At 41.5% G+C, this 22,363-nt stretch overlaps 1 protein-coding gene and 1 long non-coding RNA gene across 2 annotated transcripts in view; one reads left to right on the forward strand and one right to left on the reverse strand.

The window, feature by feature from the left end:
* Positions 1-16,414, forward strand: part of eif2d (eukaryotic translation initiation factor 2D) — a 47,153-nt gene extending 30,739 nt beyond the window's left edge. The window contains exons 9-15 of the mRNA XM_059950014.1: positions 2,588-2,691; positions 3,785-3,937; positions 6,245-6,334; positions 9,058-9,153; positions 10,792-10,912; positions 13,352-13,526; positions 15,994-16,414. Of these exons, the coding sequence (XP_059805997.1) occupies positions 2,588-2,691; positions 3,785-3,937; positions 6,245-6,334; positions 9,058-9,153; positions 10,792-10,912; positions 13,352-13,526; positions 15,994-16,067 (813 nt within the window). The 3' untranslated portion in view covers positions 16,068-16,414. The remainder of the gene's footprint in view (positions 1-2,587; positions 2,692-3,784; positions 3,938-6,244; positions 6,335-9,057; positions 9,154-10,791; positions 10,913-13,351; positions 13,527-15,993) is intronic.
* LOC132380975 (uncharacterized) lies at positions 2,707-7,720 on the reverse strand. Its single transcript, XR_009507889.1, has 3 exons — positions 7,709-7,720; positions 5,432-5,559; positions 2,707-3,579 (listed from the first exon to the last, which is right to left on the reverse strand). It is a non-coding gene; the product is annotated as an uncharacterized LOC132380975 (long non-coding RNA).
* Positions 16,415-22,363: the final 5,949 nt, after the last annotated feature.

Genomic DNA, 22,363 nt, shown 5'->3' on the forward strand with positions numbered 1-22,363 from the left:
CTGTGTTATGTTATAGTTGGAGTTGTAGAGTGATAGAACAGTACATTACAAGAACAGGCCCTCAGACTCTTTCACGCAGACCAAGATATCCATCAAGGTTAGTCCCATTTGCCCCAGATCATTAAATATTTTATATCCCTGCACCTGTCCAAGTGTCCTTTAAATGTTACTGTCAGTGCCTCAACCACTTCTTCTGACACCTTGTTTCATATGGGTACACTCCTATGTGTGAACAAGATGTTCCCAGATCCCCTTTAAATCTTACCCCACTCACCCTAAACCTGTGCCCTCCAGTTTTTGATTCTCTTTCCCTGGGAAAAGTGACTGCATTCACCCTATCTACGCCCCTCGTGATTTTATGCACCTGTATACATTCAGAAACAGAATCAGGTTTAAAATCACTGGCCTGTGTAGCGAAATAAGTTGTGTACCACCATCTGTATGAAAACCCCGGGTTCCTCAGCCGTGGAAGTCTAGGGAAGACACTCTCTGGTTCCGCCCAACTCGTGAGATTGAGACGGCTCCCCCACCCCAAACCCTGGTTTGTGTGGATGCTACCCTGTTAAAAATTTAATGCCACGAGATGACAGACAATACATTGCATGCAATTAAAGGAATTATATTTATGAATAAAGGGTTAGTAAAGAAAAACAAAAAGAAATGGGCCCATTTTACTTAAGCAGACAAATGTACACAAGTTAGCGCTCAATGTTCCACCATATTCACCGATCCTTAAGTGTTCTTGGCCCCTGACTTCATCGAATCATGGTCCCACTCCAGGTTGAATCCTACGACCCGTTCTCTCTAGCGTCTTCTCCCTTCATCTCCCACCGAACAAAAACCCCAAACCCAACCATAGTCCCTCACCAGAAAAACCTCCCCTCAGTTCTACCATCCTAATTGGATGGCGCACATTCTCCATCATCCCATATCTTCAACAATAATCCAAAAGGGCTGAAAGCAGAACAGACTGCTCGTACAGAACTGCTGAATGAAAAACATACAGCATAACAGTAAAAATATGAACCAGGGCATTACTAGTACATTGCAATATATAATAATAAAAAAAGGACTATGATGCCAAGATGCCTCTGAGGATGTGCTGGGACACATCATCGGTGACATATCCTGGGATCACCAAGTGTTTTGGGTCTTTCAACATCAGACACTCCCACCCATGTGACTCAGCCAGCGTTGATAAAGCCCTGGCTTGTGTGTCAGCAGCAATGGTCCATGGGTCACACTTTTTGATCCACGGCCATCTGGATGCTCACTCAGCTGCCTCTGTGCTGGTCCTGATGGCTCTTTTCTTTGCAGCCCCATTTTGCCAAAGAGAGACTAGGCTCTGCATACCGAGCAGCCAGCATATCCTCTGCACTTCATCTCTGTGGCCTCACATCGTGCCCTCCACCCCTGTCTCTGGCACTGCTCTACCATAATTAACATAAATACCTGAATATATTTTTAAAAATTAAACAAATATTGCAAAAGGAGAGCAAAAAAAAAAGAAAACCATGGTGAGGTGTTGTACATAGGTTTATTGTCCACTCTGAAATCTGTTGACAGTAGGGAAGAAGCTATTACTAAAATGTTGAGTGTGTGTCTTAAGGCTCCTGTACCACCACCTTGATGGTAGCAATGAGAAGAGGACATGTCCTGGATGCCAGGGGTCCTTCATCATGATGGATGGGGACTTTCTGAGGCATCACCTTTTGAAGATGTCCTCGATGCTGGGAGGCCAGTGTTCATAATGGAGCTGTATGAGGTTGCAACAACCTGCAGATTTTTCCCACCTGTAAATTTCTACAGATGTACATGGAGAGCATTCTAACTGGCTGCATCACTGTCTGTTGTTGGGGATGGGGCTACAGCACAGATTTCAGCTAAGCTGCAGAGAGTTGTAAACTTAATAAGCACCATCATGGGCACTAGCCTCCATAGTATTCAGGACATCTTCAAGAGGCGTTGCCTCAAAAAGGCACATCTGTCATTAATCAGCCCCATCACTCTTCCCATTGCTATCATCAGGAAGGAGATACAGAAGCCTGAAGCCACACACTCAGCAATTCAGAAACAGCTTCTTTCCTCTGCCTGCCGATCTCTGAATGGACATTAAACCCATGAATATTACCTCGCTACTTTATTATTTCTATTCTTACACTACTTACTTAATTTTTCTATTTTATATATGGTTTACTGTATTTCATTTTTTTCTATCATGTTTTGCATTGTTCTGCTATTGCAAAGTTAACAAATTTCACAGCATATGCAGGTGATATTAAACCTGATTCTGATTCCTGTGGCCCCTCCATACCGGATGGTGATGCAGCCAGTTACAATTCCTCATTCTCCTACATTCCAATGAGGTAAAGTCCTAGCTTGCTCAACCACCCGTTATAACTCAGGAGTCCTGGCAAAATTTTTGTAAAGCTTTTCAGCTTAATGACATCTCTCCTATACTACGAATTTTTACAGGGGACTTGGAGTTTCAGGGCCAGGGTGGGTGTGAATGCTGTGTATTTTGAGTCTTATTGATTTTATTTTGATGATTAACCTTTCAAAGTGATCTGTGGAATCTTGTCCTCAGCTCTCAAAGTTTCTGCACTCCATGCAACAGAAGCAGATCATTCAGGTGAAGGAATTCTCCAAGGGCGTTGAAAGCATCGCAGCTGTGAACTGGAATCATGCAGAGTATGTATGCAAAGCTGAGCCGCCTCGATTTAGCCTGAACGTGCTTTGCCACAACCATCCTGCACCTTCAAAATTCAAAGTAAATTTATTCATTTTCTTGCAGGCATTTACAGTAGAACAGAGAAATACTATAGAACCAATAAAAAAAAACTATACATAAAGATGACAAACAACCAATGTGCAATGAATTAATTCTGAAAAGATGAGTTGTAGAGTCTTTGAAAGGGAATTCATAGATTGTGGAATCATTTCAGAGTTGTGGTGAGTGAAGTTATCCATGCTGGTTTGGGAGCCTGAAGGGTAATAACTGTCCCTGAACCTGATGGTGTGGGACCTAAGGCCCCCCCTATGCCTGATGGTAGCAGTAAGAAACGAGCTTGACCTCACAAACAGAGGACTTCTCCCAGCTGTTACTTGATTCATTTCAGAAACCTGCAGATATTTCTGCTCAACTTTGTACTGTATGGAACTTGTTGCACAGGATATGGTTCAACAGACAATGTTGACATAGAAAGCTTGATGTGTAGCCAAGAGACTAGCTAGGATGAAAGTGGCTAATGTAGAGTATTAATTCCAGGATGGATCATTTCGATGGAAGCATAGTTTCTGAACCATAGGTTCAATCTAGTTTAGGGTTAAAACTATTAAATGGGCAAAAAAGTATTGTAATAAAAATCACAATTCTGGTCATGTGCACTGAAGAAGCTAATAAGTCTTGTTCACTGTTCCCTCTGAGTTGCCTGGGTGCACAGCCGCAGAGTAACTGAAATGCTTCTGCGCACATAGCTGTTGTTGCTGCACAGCTGTAATTTTCTTTTATATAACATGCTGTGCAATTTTCAGGCCATGTGAAAATTTCCTGCTTAGAGCAATGGTTGGTCCATACAGCTGTTTAAAAACAAAATAGAGGGAATGTTCAGCTTGTCACAATATGTTTTTTAATAAAGCACCAATGTTTTATCCTAATATTTTTTAAAAACCAAACCATTGACTTGTCCCAATAAATTTTTTAAAAGCTTACCATTTCAGTATAACTTTTAAGCCAAGTTGCCTCCACACAATTTAGAAATGTGTTTTATCTCTCTGATCACAGTCTGAAGTCCTTTGTGCTTACTGAAACAGCCACTGGTGATGAAGTGGTGAAGATTGACAAGGAGACTAAGATGGTCTACCAACCACCTGAGATCAGCTCCTTTTACAGTGTTTCCAGTAGATTACTTCCCCTCTTTGAGCACGCAGCACTCAGGTAAGTTTTATTAAAGTGTCATATTGTACAGTCCAATCTCTCTCTGTATGAATGGCAAATTCTCTCGAACAAGTAAAACACCTTCACGGGTACTGTTTGTACTGTGAATTATCTAGAGCAAAGAACTTGAACGACATAGCTATGAGTCTGCCTGGATTCTTGGTAATACAATAAAGTTTTTAAGATGCTCAAATGCTTTTATTTACACTGGCAATACAGTAACACCATGAATATATCTTCATAAACTTCATAAAAAATTATGGCTACTTCATTAAGACTCTTTGTTCTAGGTAATGTAACCAGTTACCATTAAGACAATTGTATCTGACTCAATGGAGAGAGAGGGAGAGGGAAAGGGAAAGAGAATAGTTACATTCATTCTGAGTAACAACATGCTCACAGACCAATCTCTGTGTAATGAAACTTTTTGCAGTTTTAGGCTTTACTTTTGCACAATCTCCTATTAGAAATAATTCAGTATTTTACATTTACAGATAAAGTCACAAGAGATTCTGTAGATGCTGGAAATCCGGAGAAACAAACAAAAAATACTGGAGGAACGCAGCAGGTCAGGGTGCATCTATGGAGAAGAATAAACAGTCAAAGTTCTGGGCTGAGAACCTTCATCAGGAAGCTTCATGAGACTTGATGATGGGTCTTGGCCGGAAACATCAGTTGTTTGTTCCTCTCCATAGATGCTGCCTTACATAAATTCCTCCAGCATTTTGTGTGTAGTTACAGATATAATGCTCTCCATATTACTAGATGAAATTGATTTGGGACCTGGGTATGCCTTATTTATGATCATTTTTACAGCAAAAATAGTATAGAATTACTAAAATTGATCCTTGTAATTTTATCAAAAATCCATTAATTCTGATTTGAAGTGGCAAATTTTAACTAACATTGGAATAATTTATAATTACTCAAACACAAAAGTCTTAGTCACGTTAGTAACACAAGACACAGTTGTGGTTCAGTGCAGTGAGTCCAATTATTTAATATCCAGCAGTTGTACAAAATATAGTTTGACCGCATTTACAAATATCGCGTATAGCTCTGGTCACCACATTGCAGAAAGGACGTAGTAGCAATAGAGAGAGTACAGAAGAGACCAACCAGGATGCTGCCTGGAATGAAGAATGTTGTTAAAAGGAGAGATTAAATATGTTGGCTTTATTTCCAGTGGAACTCACAGGCTGAGGACTGATCTTTCAGAGATTGATAACATTATGAGGAGCAAAGACAGGATGGGTAGAATCTTTTTCCAAGGGTAGAGGAGGCTAGAAGTAAAGGGGTATATGTTTCAGGTGAGAGAGGAGAAATTTAAAGGAGATCAGAGGGGTAAGTTATTCATAGAGAGTGGTGAGTATCGCGAAAAGCTGTCAGAGGAATTGGTTATGGCAGATACGACTACAAAACTTAAAAGTTCCTTCATTAGGAAAGGCAGAGAGGGATTTGGGTCCAAATGGGATTAGGGTAGATAAGCATCACCTGTTGGCAGGGGAGAGGTGTGCAGAAAGGGACTGATTCAGTGATTCATAATTCATCCATTCAATTTTGAAGATTAGGCTCAGTGCTCTTCTCAGTCATATTTCCCAGCTAGAATGTTGTGGTTTTACCTGGGTGAACAGAAATAATGGCATTATTCAGAGTGCAGCCTGATCTGACTATCTTATAGTCAGGCACCAAAACTCTACTCTATACGGGAGAAAATCTGCAAATGTTGGAAATGCAAGCAACAGGTGCAAAATACTGAAGGAACTCAGCAGGCTAGACAGCATCTATTGGGGAAAAAAAGCACAGTTGAAGCTTCAGGCCGAAACCCTTCGGCAGGGGAAATAATAAAGTAGTGGTGGTTGTGTGTGTGGTGCGGTGGGTTAGTGGGTGGAGTTGTTGATCAGCCTTGCTGCTTGGGCCTGATGGTCCTGGTGTGGATCTTACATAAACTCCTCGCTGATAGGAGTGGGATGAGCAGTCCATGAACAGGGTGGGTGTGATCCTTCATGATGTTACTGGCCCTTTCTGTACATGTGGCCTTGATGGCAAGTAGGCTAGTGCCAGCCTAGTGTTGGGCTGTTTGATTACCCGTTGTAGAGCTGTCCTTTCCACCATTGTGCAAGTTTCATACCACTTTCAGGTAACGTTTCCAATAACAGTAAACTTGACATTTGCCATACCATCCTTGTGAAGTTTTTTGTTTTCTGATGCAACTGTTTCTAGCGTTTGTCAACACCTAACTTGAGAGGTAATGAATTTAGCTTTCCCTTCCCTTTCACGAGTAAATATATTTCTTTTCTCTCCCAGAAAAGATGCCACCCTCTCGAGTGTTGATGTTAGAAATATCATCACAAATTATGTGAAGTCCAATGAGCTAATAGATGCCTGCAATAAAAAGTAAGTGATACGCCTGACACATTAATCTAGATTTAACTACTGCTCTTTGCTCCATTCTATTGTTTTACACTCATCATTGTATTTATTGTTACCCTTGGGTCTTTTTACCCTTGCAGTTCCTTAGCTCTATCCACAATGATTCAACACCTTCCAACTCTATGTCACCTCTTTCTAATGATTTGATTTCATTTTTTAACAACAGAGCAACACCGCCCCCTCTGCCTTCCTGCCTGTCCTTTTGATATAGTGTGGATCCTAGGAATTACATTCCCATCTTCTTTCAGCCATGATTCAGTAATGCCTACAGCTCCATTCCTGCCAATCTGCAACTGTGCTGAAAGTTCATCTACCTTATTCTGTATACTGCATCGTTCAAATATCACATCTTCAGTCCTGTATTCACCCTTCTCTATTTTGTCCACCTTTTACGTTGCAACTCATCCTGCTGTTTGCATTTTTGCCCTATCAATAGCCTCTCCCCACTACCCATTGTCTCTATTTGTAAACCAGCTTACCTCATCTTCAGCACTATCATCCTCCTTTCCTATGATACCTCTTGCATTGAAATATGTGCAGCGCAGGACACTGGTCACACCGTGCTCAACATTTTGATACTTAACTTTGTCTGAGGTCTCACCAACATCTGTCTCCACAACCTCTCCACTAACTGTTCTGGCACTCTGGTTCCCATCCCCCTACAGCTCTAGTTTAAACCCCACCATGCAGCATTAGCAAACCTTCCCACCGGGATATTAGTCCTCCCCCAGTTCAGGTGCAAACTGTCACTTTTGTACAGGTTCCACTTTCCCTGGAAGAGAGCCAATGATCCAAAAATCTTATGCCCTCCCTCCTACACCAGTTCCTTAGCTATGTATTAAACTGTATAATCTTTTTAGTTCTGGCCTCACTAGCACGTGGCATGGGTAGCAGTCCTGAGACCTTTAGCTTTTATTAAAATGTTTAATGTTCTCAGTGATTTTAAGTTTACAGTGTAACAGCAAGAAATTCCATTGCACCCTCATGCATATGAGAATAATCTGACCTGATAATAATTGTTATGGTACCAAAATGACCACAGCACTATTAAACAGAAAAATGAAGGGTTCAATGATTCATCAAGTTCGGGAGCAGGTGTTGTCCTGCAGCCATTCCTGAATCAGCTTCACTTGTCTCAGCACTGAGCTAACTCCACAGCCTATAGACTCACTTTCGGAGACAACAGCTCATGTCTGCGTATTATTTATGTATTTGTTTATTTCCATGATTTTGCACATTAGATGCTTGTCGGTTTTGTTGTGTGTGATTTTTTTTTTGTGGGGTGTTTCTTTATCTCAAGGTTGTTATCTGGTATACGTACTTTGATAATAAACTTACTTTGAGTTTCTCATCATGTTCTGCTCCTTGTTTGTGTACCTTTGTCTCAGTCATTCTCTTGAGTACTCGGATTCCATGGTGCCTAGGGGCTGTGCAGTGGATCGTCACACCGTTTCTGAGTTTGCTGCTTCATCTTGCAGTGTGGTGCATTCCCTAGGGGGATGCTAAAACAAATTTTCTTCACACATTGGCACATTTTACCTCGAAATTGGAAAAATTGCAAATGCAAAAACTTGATACTGTTACCTATGTGGAAAACTACTTAATATAGATAGACTGTGATAGGCATGTAACCTCTGTGCCTGTGATGCACTGTGTTAGGTTTTCCATTGCACTTGTACGTACGTACGTACACCTGTGCTTGGATGTGTGCTTAGCCCACTGGTCTACTCTCTACAAACATGAAAGTGTGGCTACTTACTTACTGCCTGTTGCGCTGCTGCCATTTTGGGCAGAAGTGACGGTCCTCCATCTCAGGCGATGTTCAGGACTTCCTTCTTCACTACTGTCAGTCATGTAAGTCTCAGGTGTTGACTCAGGTATACCATCACACTCAGATGTAGCAGGATTCTTCATTGCTGCTTCCTTAACAATTTTGTTTGACCAATCAGGATTATTAGTCCAGAGCTGAACCCCTGAACCTGGAGGACCGGTGGACTACTCTTAGTCTGCCCTTTGACCTGTTTGGCATGGGTGACCCTACCAAGAGCCAAAGCACAAAGCCCTGACTTCAGCCAGCATAGCTCTCTGGGTCACTGAGGTACACAAGCCACAAGTTTCTGGTCCTCTTGGAGCAGTGTCAGGCACAGCTCAAAAGTCTATAATTGCATCTGTAAAGTAGAGGACATGCCCACTTCTCGTTGATACGATCAGGAAGGAGGTACAAAAGACTAAAGGTACACTTTCAATGATTCAGGAACAGTTTCTTCTCTTCTGACATCAGATTTCTGAATGGACATTGAACCTATGAACACTGCGTCATTACTTTTTTGCACTACTTACTTAACTATTTTATATATATATATATATATATATTCTTCCTGCATTTCAGTTGTTTTTGTTGTTATGTATTGCATTGTACTGCTGCTGCAAAAACAACAAATTTCACAACATATGCACTGATATTAAACCTGATTCTGATTCTGATGTAGCTATGCGCAAATGTACTTCAGACAATAAACTGGACTTTGGACTATGTAATAGAAATCCAGATACTGTATCCACTAGTACTTGGATTCAACCCTCATCTAATATATTTAGGGATATTGGTTTAAGTCAAGAGGACGTAATTAGTTTCATTATTCTTACCACACTGAGGTGATAACTTTATGTCTGTTTTTCCTATTCAGTTATGTCGTTGTTAATCCCACTCTTTGTGACTGCATATTGGAAAAATCTGAGCACCACACTGTCACTAAACTCAAATGGGATGATCTCTTTGCCAGGTAAGTTATTGAACTACCACAGTAAGACAGTAACATTGCAATTCTATTTACTGGGGTGTTGTAACAATAAGATTAATACCAATTTATATATCAAATACAGCACAGTACAGGCCCTTCGGCCCACAGTGTTCTGTTGACCCTTTAACCTATTCTAAGATTAATCTAAGCCTTCCCTCATACATAATCCCCCATTTTCTACCATCCATGTGCCTATCTCAAGATTCAAGGTTGTTTAATGTCATTTCCTGTTCATTCATTGTGTGCTGTGTCATGTGACCTGGACAATCATACTCTTTCCAAATTTTTCTACAAAAGTGGCTAGGCATTCAGGGCAATGTCCTTACAAGACGGGTGACCCCAGCCATTATCAATACACTTCAGAGATTGTCTGCCTGGCGTCAGAGGTCACATAACCAGGACTTGTGATATGCACCATCTGCTCATATGACCACCCACCACCTGTTTCCATGGCTTCACGTGACCCTGGTCGAGGGACTAAGCAGGTGCTACACCTTGCCCCAGGGTGACCTCATTTTCTGTACACTGGTGTAAAGGACAACACAGTCACTGTTACTCCATATCTGATGTAGCATATAAAAACCACAAGATAAAGAACACATTAATAAAAAATCACAATAAATATAAATACATAAGATTGGTCATATATATAGCTTGGTTGTATGTACATAAAGTAACACTAGGTACTGGAAAGTCCTTACATAAGATGACTCGGACCAAATCTAGGAGTTTCTTAAATATCCCTATTGTATTTGCCTCGGCCATCTCCACTGGCGGGGAAAGTATTATACATCTTCAAAGTACACACGCACTCTAGAGTGCCTCACCAAACTGTAATCAGACTGAAGACTTTGCCAAGGAAATGAAGTATTAGGGGCATGACAAAAACCTTGGTAACGTTGGGTTTTAAGAAACCTCAGAGGCTATAGAAGGGGAAATCTCACAGCTCTGCACTGAACCAATTGCAGCTATGGACTCACTTTTGGAGACTCCGCAGCTCCTGTTCTGTGTATTGTCTGTTGTACTTTTTCAGACTATTTGCACAATTTATCCTCTTTTGCACATTGGATGTTTGTCGGTCTTTGTTGCATGTTTTCTTTTGTTAGATTCCATTGCATCTTTGTTTTGTGGATGCCTGCAAGAAGATAAATCTCAAGGTTGTGTATGGTATACGTACTCAAACAATAAGTTTGAACTTTGAACGATGTTAGATGCCTGAGAGCAAGAGGGTCGCATGGCTCTCAGGAAAGGGTTAGCGGTACATCAAGTACCTGAAGAAGTTTTGTGGATGCAAGAGGGTCTAAAACCGCAAGGGATGGAATTGTAATGAAGATGTTCCATTCGATGCATAGAGCTTCTGTAATTGAGCTTTTAAATAAAACTGTATCCGAGCTTGGTTTTACTCATTCATAAATCTCTTCAGTCTGTCCAAAGCATCAGGGAACAGTCTGCCATTTACTTATTAAAATGCACGGCACTCATGCATGTGAAAGCAGTTATTAGTGCAGTAGGAGAGGACACTAATTACCCTCGGTGGGGAAGGGTTTAATGAAAATTTAATTAACTCTTGCTAAATCTGATTTAATGCTCTAATTGATTAGAGATGCGCTTGTTTTACAGGTGTCTGGAGAGGCTGCAGGAATGTCATCAAGTGACTTTCCCTGGGCAGAAGCCAATCGTTCGAAAGGGCTGCATTAAACACATCATCATTGATGTCGCACAGCGTGCTTCAAGCAAAAAGGTCAGTGACTGTAAACTAACTACCCCAGGGATTGGCATGCATTCTTCTCAATGAGGAATTGCAGCTTTATCAACTGACCAGCTTTTATTGATTAACCGAGGTGTTCTCATTGACAATGTTAATATTTACAGACAGTCAGAGTTTATAGTATTATAAAGTTGTGAATTACTTGTATAATTTTTGCTGTGTTTTTGAATATATGGGTTTGTGATGTAGACTATACGCTCTGGCCATTTTATTAGCTACCTCTGCATCCTTCGGTTTCCTCCCACGGTCCAAAGACTTGCTGGTCGGTAGGTTAACTGGTCATTGCAGATTGTTCCCTGATTAGGCGAGGCTTAAATCCAGGGATTGCTGAGTGGCTCAGCTCGTGCCTGTTCTGACTGTATCTCAATGAGTAAATAAAAATACATTGGCTCCGTAACCTACAGACTTGCTGTCAAGGAGTCCACAACTCACATTCTTAGCATTATTTATTTTATATTTGCACAGTTTGTCTTCTTTTGCATATGGTTATTTGTCAGTTTTTATTTTTGAATAGTTTCTCATAAATTCTATTGTATTTCTTTCTTTTCCAATAAATCCATGCGTGGAAATGAATGTCAAAGTAGTGTATAGTAACGTAGTGTATACATACTTTGATAATAAACATATTTTGACTATTGCTATTTTCACAGGAATCTCACTTCATTTATACTGGCATTCTCTAAGTGTTGCCTGTGTGTTCAGCATGTTTGCCTGTCTCATTGGCCAGTGTCCATAGGAGTCTTGCTTTTTATCCTGGTGCTGAGATGCGCTACCTGATAACATATTTCCAGTACTCACTTCTACCTCCCCCACCCCTCACCACTTGCAAAGCAGCAGAACTGTAGCTATCGGGTGTCATTTCACTTCCTCTCTTTCTATAAACTGTTTCATTGTCTTTGCCAACCCAACTATGTTTCCAATATCTCTTTCCTGAACTTCTGCTTAGTATCAACCCAGGACTGTGTTGTGCCAGCCTTGATCTGGTGGGGTGACAGGAGGATGGGGTCAGGGCAGACGTGCACAAAATGGAAGAGATGCAAGTGAGGGCAATATTGATGGTGGAGGAAGGAAAGCCCCTTTCTTTGAAGAAGGAGGATGATTAAGTTCAGATTGGACTTTCCATCACCCATCCTTTCACTTCCCCCTCTCATGGCCTTGACATCCTGTCAATGGGTCCTGCTTATTTGCTGGTACTGTAAACAATTTTCCAAACTCCCAGCCTGTCTCCTTTCTGAACCTGCTCCCCGCTGTTCGCACTGTTGAGATTGAATCCCTCCCAGATACCCTTGGCTACTCCTTGTGCATTTTTCAGCCTTTCAGTCAACCTCAACCAGCTCTCCTTGTCGAGATTCAGGAGGGTGCAAGCACAGACCTTGTGAGGGATAGGAGCGTGGGCAGCTGGACTGGTCTGTAACCAAGTCAGAATGAAACTCTCCTGTTTCTCTGGTCCAGCATGATCTTCTCTCTGGGGTCACTTGTTCCATGTCCCTCCTTAGACCTTTCTTCTCCAGTTGGGATCATGTATATCACTCACTTTTTTTTTGGTTTTTATGCCTTTAAATTTTGTGGCTTATCGTTATTGTCACATGTGCCAAAGACCAGGAAAAATATTTAGCATGCCATTCATGCAGATCAATTTATTACATCATTGCATTGAGGAGAAACAATAACAAAATATAGAATGAAGTGTTACAGTTATAGAGTTAGTGCATTTTAGGCAGGCAATAATGTGCAAGGCCATGTCAAGTAGAATGTGAGGTCAAAATTCCATCTTATTGTATGAGGGGACTGTCAGATGGTCTTATAACAGCAGATAAAAGCTGCCTCTGAGCCTGGCCATATCTGCTTTCAGGGTTTTGATTCTTCTGCCCAATGAGAGAGGGGAGAAGAAGGAATATTGGAGATGGCTGGGGTGTTTGATTATGTTGGCAGCTTTACCAAGGAAGTGGAAATGCAGACATTACACAGAGGGGAGGTTGGGCTGTGTGATGTGCTAAGCTGTGTCCACAACTCTTTGCAGTTTCCTGTGGTCATGGGCAGAGCAGTTGCCTTACCAAGCCATGAAGTGTCCAGATAGGATGTGGATGTGATTTCTGTGGTAAATCAATAAAAAATTGGTAAGAGTGGAAGGAGACATGGCAAATTTCTTTATTCTCCTGATGCACGATTTTGGTCATGGTGTGATGGTATCTTGGTTATGGACCCGGACTATTGATGACGTTCACTTCTGGGAACCTGAAACTCTCAACCCTCTCAGCCTTGTGTGCTGTGATTCACATCTGTGTCCCATACTCTGAAATTGTCCATCCACCTCTCCCATTATAGACACCTCTGCGTGGTTCTCTTTTGCTTGGTATTACATTTATAGACGTGCAGGTTGCCCTTTTAATACAGGAATTTACTGTTCAACAGGTAACACTGATCAAAAACCTCGAAGAGTACGGCATTGATCCTCAGGTCATTGGAAACGCCCTTCAGTTGAGAGCCCAGGCCAGTGTCACCTTGAATCCGATCCCTGGAACAAAGGATAAGATGGTCCTTCAGGTTCAAGGGAACCAGGTTAATCATGTTGCCAAGCTCCTAACAGGTAAGTTCCACATTCCCCTGTAAAATAACCCTTTGTTATAATAATCCTTTAGAAGGATGAGAGGGGATCTGATTGAAACATATAAGATTATTAAGGGATTAGACACGCTGGATGCAGGAAGCATGTTCCCGCTGATGGGCGAGTCCAGAACTAGAGGCCACAGTTTAAGAATAAGGGGTAGACCATTTAGAACAGAGATGCGGAAAAACTTTTTCACCCAGAGAGTGGTGGATACGTGGAATGCTCTGCCCCAGAAGGCAGTGGAGGCCAAGTCTCTGGATGCATTCAAGAGAGAGTTAGATAGAGCTCTTATAGTGGGGTCAAGGGATTTGGGGAGAGGGCAGGAACGGGGTACTGATTGTGTATGATCAGCCATGATCACAGTGAATGGCGGTGCTGGCTAGAAGGGCCGAACGGCCTACACCTGCACCTACTGTCTATTGTCTTTCATTAGACAAGTTCCTGGGATGTTTTGGGTTATCTCGTCGTCAGTGTCTAAAGAAATTGGATCAAAATTCTTCGAAATTTTGAAGGAGGAGGGCTGATATTTTAAAACACGATAAGATTAGAAGGAAACATAACAGAGTGTATGTTGAGATGTTTCCAGGGAGAGAGTCTCTAATGAGGGGACATAATCACAAAGTTGGAGATGGCCATCTAAAATCTAATTTATCCAGGGCCTGTCTCACCCCTCCCCATTTATACCACCATCTCCCCTCTCCTCTATCCACTCTCAGATGCAGGGTCTCAGCCCAAAAGATCAACAGTTCATCACCACTCACCCACAGATAGTCCTTGATCTGCTTCCCCCAGCAGATCGTCCTGATGAAGAGTTTTGGCCCAAAACGTTGACTGTTTATTCCTCTACATAGATGCTGCCTAACTTGCTGAGTTCCTCCAGCATTTTGGAGAATTCTGCAGAATCTCCTGTGTTTAAGATTGTTTGATGCTCCAAGTTTCATTTTTTGCAGTGTCTTGTGTCCTAAAAGCCTGCTATAATCCTTCAAGAATAAATTTTACTATTTTGCTTGATGGAAGTGGTGGTCTTTAGCCCGTACATGAAATATTCCTTCCATATATCATTCATGCATGCTGTCAGCATCAAAGGGTGATAGATTAATAATAATCAATAGTTAGTTAAACTAATCTGACTACACACTGTCCATATTCTTCCATTTTTCTCACATTCATGTTCCTATCTAAACATCTCCTAAAAGTCCCTGAAGTATGTGGCTCCATCACCATGCCAGGCAGTGCATTTCAGGCATCCGCCACTTTCTGTGTTTTAACAAAACCTGTTCTTCACATCTGCTTTAAAATGAACCCCCCCCTCACCTTAAAATGCATGCCCTCTGGTATTAGACAACTTAATACCTCTCATCTCCATTGTGAAAATGTACTTGTAACAAAAATGGCATTTTTATCTGTAACAAAATGGAACCTGAGTCCTTGACAAATTGCAAACCAGCTGATTATGCAGACGGACAGATTGTACCTGTACTGCCCTCGCTGGTGTGTTTTAACATTAACTAGACAGGCAGCCAAACTCCATTCATGAGAGGGTAAGGGTATAACCTCCAAGCTCCTTGGTTTTATTGGAGACAGTGGCATAACAGAGTGAATGAGGAGTGAAGCTGAAAAACAAGTACAGTGCCGTTACCGTGCTGTTCCATTCACACAAGTAAATATACACAGGCAAGTAAGAACTTTGTAAGGTTCCCGAAGGTAAATATTATAAGGTTCCAACAAGTAAATACTACAAATATATAATACGTGCAAACCATTAGCATCTAGGTTAGTCTAATGAACTCAAAAATGACATTCTGTGTTGGTAAAATCCTATTGATATCTTTGGCTTAACTTCTAAACAATACTGCATCAACTTACAAGCAATGCTTCTACTGGGGGAACAACAGGATGGCTTTAGGTAGACTCTTCTTACACTCCCAACATAAACCTCTGGCCTACTGCCAGCCAGTATGTTTTTCTACTTACTACTTCCTAGCTGCACAGGAAGCAACCTAATACAGATCAGAAACTACTTATTAAATTAAAAGCTGAGTGTCCTTATTCGCATAGAAATACAAATGAATTACCCAAAGGGCAGAACAGCACCCTCTCCTCGACGGCATTGGTAGCTGCACTTGTGTATAAAGGAGTAGACTATGCCATCTTTTTTGGAGGCTATCACCAGCTCTTGTGCAGTGATAAGCAAAATAAATGCGCTTATGATTGATCCACTCTGAGTAATTTGTTGTTTGTTATGGGACGTAGTGAATAGGTGCAAAACACCATTCCAAAAGTTCCTGATGTATCTGCCTCCACCACCACTAACAAAGATAGTAATCATTATTACGTTATGCCGCATATTCACCGTTTCCATTTTGACATCTGCATCAATTATTTGAAATGGCGGTCCTGGGAATTATGACATTCTCTCTAACAATTGTTTGTAATCTTGTTACAGAGGAGTATGGCATCCCATCAAAATATATTCAAGGTTTGAATAAAGCCCCAAAAAGTGGCAAGAAGAAGAGATGATGGACAATTCAGCTGCACTACCAATCTCTTTCTATTAGACTTCTAGGCAAATCTTTAATTAGTGATTTCCGAAGCAGGTAATGAAAGAGCAGGCAGGTCTGTGTAAAGTACCCCACTTGGATAAACTATTTGAAAGGAATAGCCCAAGCGATAAGCCAGCCCTGAACTGTATTCACTGCTGGGAAGGTGAGGTCACTGGCAGATCCTAAGCCCTCTCTACTTTGCAGTGTTCTGGGCAAATGCATTTTCCAAGATCTCTCAACAAAGAAGTTCATTGTGCAATGCTGTCCGAGTGACTTCAATATGATGAAGTACAGTAGAATTGCAATAAAACTCCATACACTAAACCTTCTGGCAGTGTGTGTTTAATGCAGTGGACATTTGTAGATGATTCAATCATATGGAGGTTGTGGGTGTTGCTAATGAAGCCAGTGTTAATAGCCTGGAAAGGAGGGTAATGGCCCATTTCCAAGCATTGTGAAGGACAAACAAGGGCAGATTAAGCCCCAAAAGTGAGACTTTCTGTATCAGTATTAGTGCTGATCTAAATCAACACTCACAAAATACTAGAGGCACTCAGCAGGTCAAGCAGCAGCTATGGAGAGGAATAGAGTCGACATTTTGAGCCAATGTTGAATTTCATGATGAGGGGCTTCAGCCTGAAACATCAGCTCTTTATTCATTTCCATGGATGCTTCCCGACCAGCTGAGTTCCTCCAGCATTTTGTGAGTGTCCTCTGGATTTCCAGCATCTGCAGAACCTCTTGTGTTAATGAACCCTGACCTTTTTATGTTCAGCCTCCAATCATCCAGAGAGCGTATTTCCAGCCCCCAACCTAACCCATCCCATCATCTTTTTTAATTTAAAGCTACCACCCGGTAACAGGCCCTTCCGGCCCAATGAGCCCATGCCACCCAATTACACTCACGTGACCAATTACCGTACGGATGTCTTTGGAATGTGGGAGGAAACCCATGTAGTTAGGGGAGAAAGTGGCTCCCAGGGCAAATGGGCGCCATTATAGTTTAGCGTTAGCGTCGTGCTATTAAAGCTCGGAGCGTTCTGAAGATCAGAGTTCGATTCTGGCACCGTTCTGTAAGGAGTCTCTGTACGTCCTCCCCGTGGAATGCGTGGGTTTTCCTCAGGTGTTCCAGTTTCCTCGCACAGTCCAAAGACGTACTGGGTAGGTTAAGTGATCATTGTAAGTTGTTCTGTGATTAGTTTAGGGGTAATTGAATTTGTCAGGGTTGCTAGGTCAGCGTGGCTCAAAGGGCAGGATCCGTGCAGTATCGCTAAATAAGTAAACATCCAATCTCCTTACAGACAGCGGAGGGAATTGAACCCAGGTCATTGGCACTGTAATGATGTTACGCTATGCTACAGTATCTCCTCTGTATATGTTGTATATTGAACACAATGACTAACCACTCTTGGACAGCACATTCTCTGTAATACCCTCCACTAACTCTTCCTGTGGTGGTACTCAACATTCTTTCGAAAGTTCTCATCCAGTATTCCTGCTGATTCCAGACTGCACACGATACTAAGGTCAATAGGGATGGAGTTTTTCTTTAATCCATTTCCTTTAGTGGGGCAGTCTAGGATTCGAGGGCTCAACCTCAGAATACAAGGACATCGCTTTGGAACAGATGAGAAATTTCTTTAGCTGGAGGGTGGAATTCATTGCCCCGGATGGCTGTGGAGGCCAAGTCATTGGGTATATTTAAAATGGAGGTTGATGGGTTCTTGATTAGTAGGGTGTTGAAGGTTACGAGGAGGCAGGAGAATGGGGTAATAAATCATCCATGATGGAACAGCAGAGTGAACTCTGGACTGAATGGCCTAATTCTGTTCCTGTGCACTCCCAGCATTCTGTGATCTGTCTCAGATTTACAGCATCTGCACTTTATTTTGCCCAAAGCTTAATAGAGTAGTCTGATTGAATAAATTTACTGCTGTAATCTGTTGAAGGTCTTTGCAATGAAACATTTATTCCATCTGCTTCCACAGATGCTGCCAGTCTGTCTGAGTCTTTCTAACAGTTTCTGTTTGTATTTTGGATTTCTCATATTCCTACAGTTTTACTTGATTCTGTGGTTATAAACTTATTAAGCTACAGTACAGAAGTTGCATTTCTGCATCTGACATTTATATTTTGTCCAAGGAAAACCTGTACATACAGAGCAACTTAATCCATCTTTTCTGTAAAAGGAAACAAGCAACATCAGTAATATAGAGAATCGCAATTCATAATGTCATTAAATGCATTTCATATCAATAGCAAGGACCACATGATTTGACTGATGCAGTCTGTGAACTGACAACTGTACAGAAAAGCATGTATCAGCATGCATGTATCTGATACATGCATATATCAGCATGCCTTGCTTAAAGTATGCACAAAGTTAGACTCTGATTTCAAACTCGTGTCTTCCTCTGAATTAGTTTAATGGTTGAAGATACAAAACATAGCAGTCTGTGAACTGACCTATGCCCAAAAAAATCATATTTCATGTAACAAGTAATTTTATCAACGTATCAACCTTTGATCAATCACTCAAAACTTTGTTAGATTTCAAAACTGCTAAAATATTTTGTAATTGGAGCAAAATATTCTAACAAACATTTTTTATCTTGAACAAGCATCTAAGTTGCATTGTTCTTTATAACTAAAATTCAGTAATCAAAGAGGAAGTTAATCTCCAGCTATGTTTCTACAATTATTCATCTATTTAGTCTCTCGCCTTGGTTATTATCCTTTACTATTGTATTTTAAAATCAACAATTCCTGAAGTCATACAGCACAGAAATGCCCAGTCCAGTTCTAACTAATTTGGAGAATAAAATATTATTCCTGGTTAATCATGGGTTTTCCAACCAAGCGAACTGGGCCCATTCTTGTTCCATTTCCAAAGATGAGAACTGTGGTTAGTAACGTGTTTCTGGTTTGATTCAGTGCCCCAGGACAGTGATTCTCCAGAGGAACTTGATACATACATCTACTCCCTGACTCTCGTTAGGGTCTTCAGATGGGTCCTGTCCATTGCAACAGGCTACCATTAGCTTCACCAGCAGAACCAGGGAATATTCTGATGTTTAAATCCACTGGGGAATCGGTGGTTGGAATCTCCATGTGGGCATGGAGGAGAACCTACCAACGCTTTACAGACATTGGCAGGAATTGAACCTTGATCTTATTGGTGGTACTGTAACAGTGTTACACTACCTACTACGCTAAAATGCTGACCTACAAATTTTCCAGCCCATAGATAACAATCAGTAGCCATACCCTGCAGAACATTTTGCGCCACAACAGAGTTTATCTTACCTGCCAGAGCTGAAAGGAGAACATTAATTAGCATGTAGAGTGACAGGGATCCATAAAATGGAGGAGATGATGCTTGCTTTTACAAAATGGCTGAGAAACCAGTGCAGCAATAAAGAATTTGTAATGCTTCAATTATATTACCTCTTGAAAAGGCACTCTGTACTTGATAAGGATTTTGTTATCAACTCACCTTTCAGCAGGGCAGGGGAAGTGGTGTTGTTACAAACCAAATGTTAGTAGGGTAGTTTATGTTTGCATCAGTATTATCTGTTGTTTTGGTAGATGAGCTTGACTTGCATTTTAAGATTCAAGTTTATTTATCAGGTGTAGATCGAAACTTGCAGTGAAATCATTTCCGTGAACAACCAACACACCCAAGGGTGCGCTGGGGACAACACGCAAATGTCACCACACATCCCGGTGCCAACATAAGTATGCCGAAAAATATACCAGCAACAAATGACAGCAAATACAAAGCCAGGCCCTCCTTCCCACCCACACACATACAGTCCTCTAACCCCAGGATAGGCATCTAGCACCAGCCTCCAGCGGACTACGGACGCCGGTCTTCAACCGCCTCAGCGGATTCGCAAACTCGGCTCCAGCCAATGGGCTGCAACTTCTGATTCATCCACAAGCTTCTGTCCACAGCTGACAGACTAATCTCTAATGTAGACATCTTGAACAGTCGAGGCTTATCCCACATTTCTCCATCACCTAATGTTCTACGAGACTTCCACAGACTCAGCCCGACCTGCTGAGTTCATCCAGCTTTTTTGTACGTCTTGATTTGACCACAGCATCTGCAGTGCACTTTGTGTTCCAAAAAATACATCTGGTTCAAAATGTTGAAAGATAATCTACTTGCTACATGATAATCTTCTGTCTTGTTCAACAATCACCCCACTGTGTTATTACACTGGAAATTAGAGATTCCAGTAATGGATAGGTTGAATAAGAGGAGTGAATTGCTCCTCTCAGATCCTAAGTGAATTCCAAGCTGGCATCAGCTCTTTCAATATGCACATTCACACAATGGAACACTACAGTGTAGCACGCCCTCTCTGTGGAGCTAATCAGAATATTATAACAAATCATTCAAATGTCACCAAGAGAATACTGTTGGTAACTTAAACACAAGAGATTCTGCAGATGCTGGAAATCCAGAGTAACATACACACAATGTTGAAGAAACTTAGCAGGTCAGGTGGCATCTGTGGAGAGGAAAGAGTAGCTTCAAGCCAAGACAAAACATTTTAGGTGCTGATGAAAGGTCAGTACGAAACATTAGCTGCTTATTCCTCTCCAACAGATGCAGGCCGACCAGCTGTACTTTGTGTGTGGTAACTTCATGGGATTCTTTGAAAGGAAAATAGCTCATTTTAACAACCTGACATATCCCCAGTAATGTACGCACAGTTGGAAATGGTATTCCTGTCTTTTGTTTGGTCTGTCCCAGACTGATCATACCACAGGAACTTCCCTCTAACTGCGGGGGAAGAAATTCTGCCCTAGTTGCTTGCACTGAATACACAATATGGCAATTGTTGCATGTGTTAACTTCTGTATTGCCTTCCATCTCGGAAGAGAAATAAAATACACTGTGCATTTTACCTCATGCAACTGTTCAGACAAAGGAGGAAGTTGCAGTGCTGAGTTAGCCAGTTCGTTTAAGATGGTCTTCAAGGGAAGGTTGAACTGTGTCTTTCACACAGAACGTGGGTTCAGCAATACACCCAACTACTCCAGAAGTTAGCTCCAATACTTAGGTACACATTGGAACATCCCCACTACTGTATAGGAAACAACCTCTCCACTTCTACTCTATCTAATTCTTTCAATATTCGAATGGATTCAATGAAATCCTCCCTTATTCTTCAAAATTGCAGTAAGTACAGGCCCAGAGCCATCAAACATTCCTCATATCCTTTCATTCTTGTGAACCTCCTCTGGTACCTCTCCAATGCTAGCACATCTTTTCTTAGCCAAGGAGCCTAAAACTGCCCACAATACTCCAAAGTGTGGTCTGACCAATGCCTTAAAAGACTCAGGGTGGTAAAAGTGTTCACCATCTGCCCAACTCATTTTTGCTTCACTTATTTACTCCAGAAATGGAATGCCTTTGCATTAATCTGTTTGGAATTATCTAATCCACTGTTCCCCTGGTCCTACTTGCAGTGAATGTCTTTTACCCTGTGTTCAACCTATAACAGCTCCTGTTGAACAACATCAAGGTGCTAAAATAATCTAATGTTTCATTTCTGTCCAGTCACATTCCCAGCCCCTTTCAGTCATCTTCTCCAGCCCTACAACTGTCAATATCAGTCTGATTTATGATCACTAGCCTGTATAGTGTGACACGGTAGCATAGTGGTTAGCACAGTACAGTACAGGCGACCCAGGTTCAATTCCCACCACTGCCTGTAAGAATTTGTACGATCTCTCCATGATACGGATTTCCCCTGGGTGCACCAGTTTCCTCCCACAGCCCAAAGATGTACCGGTTGGTAGACCAATTAGGTCATTGTAAATTGGCCCATGATTAGGCTAGATTTAAATCAGGGGAATTGCTGGGCAGAGGGGCTCGAGCCTATTCTGAGCTGTATTCCATTTAGTAAATATGAAAGTTCTTGTTTTACAGCAAAAATAGTGTACTGCAAATAAATTACTATAATTTGCAAAGGAAGTAAGTGTAAAAAGTAGTTATGTAGCGTTCATGAACTGTTCAGAAATCTGATGGCAACAGAAGAAGTTGTTCCTGAATCATTGACTGCGGGCTTCAGGCTTCTGTATCTCCTCACTGACAACGGTAATGGGAAGAGGGTATGCCACTGAGACACACCCTCTGGATAACCACTCATTTCTGCACTACAAGTTATAGACAGTTGAGAATTCTTGACTTCTCAAATCCTCACCCCAACCCTCAAACAGTGCTGAGTTCTGGAACTCCCTCTGCAAACCTCTCTT

Source organism: Hypanus sabinus, chromosome 25 (genome assembly GCF_030144855.1).
Source record: "Hypanus sabinus isolate sHypSab1 chromosome 25, sHypSab1.hap1, whole genome shotgun sequence".
Lineage (NCBI taxonomy): Eukaryota > Metazoa > Chordata > Chondrichthyes > Myliobatiformes > Dasyatidae > Hypanus > Hypanus sabinus.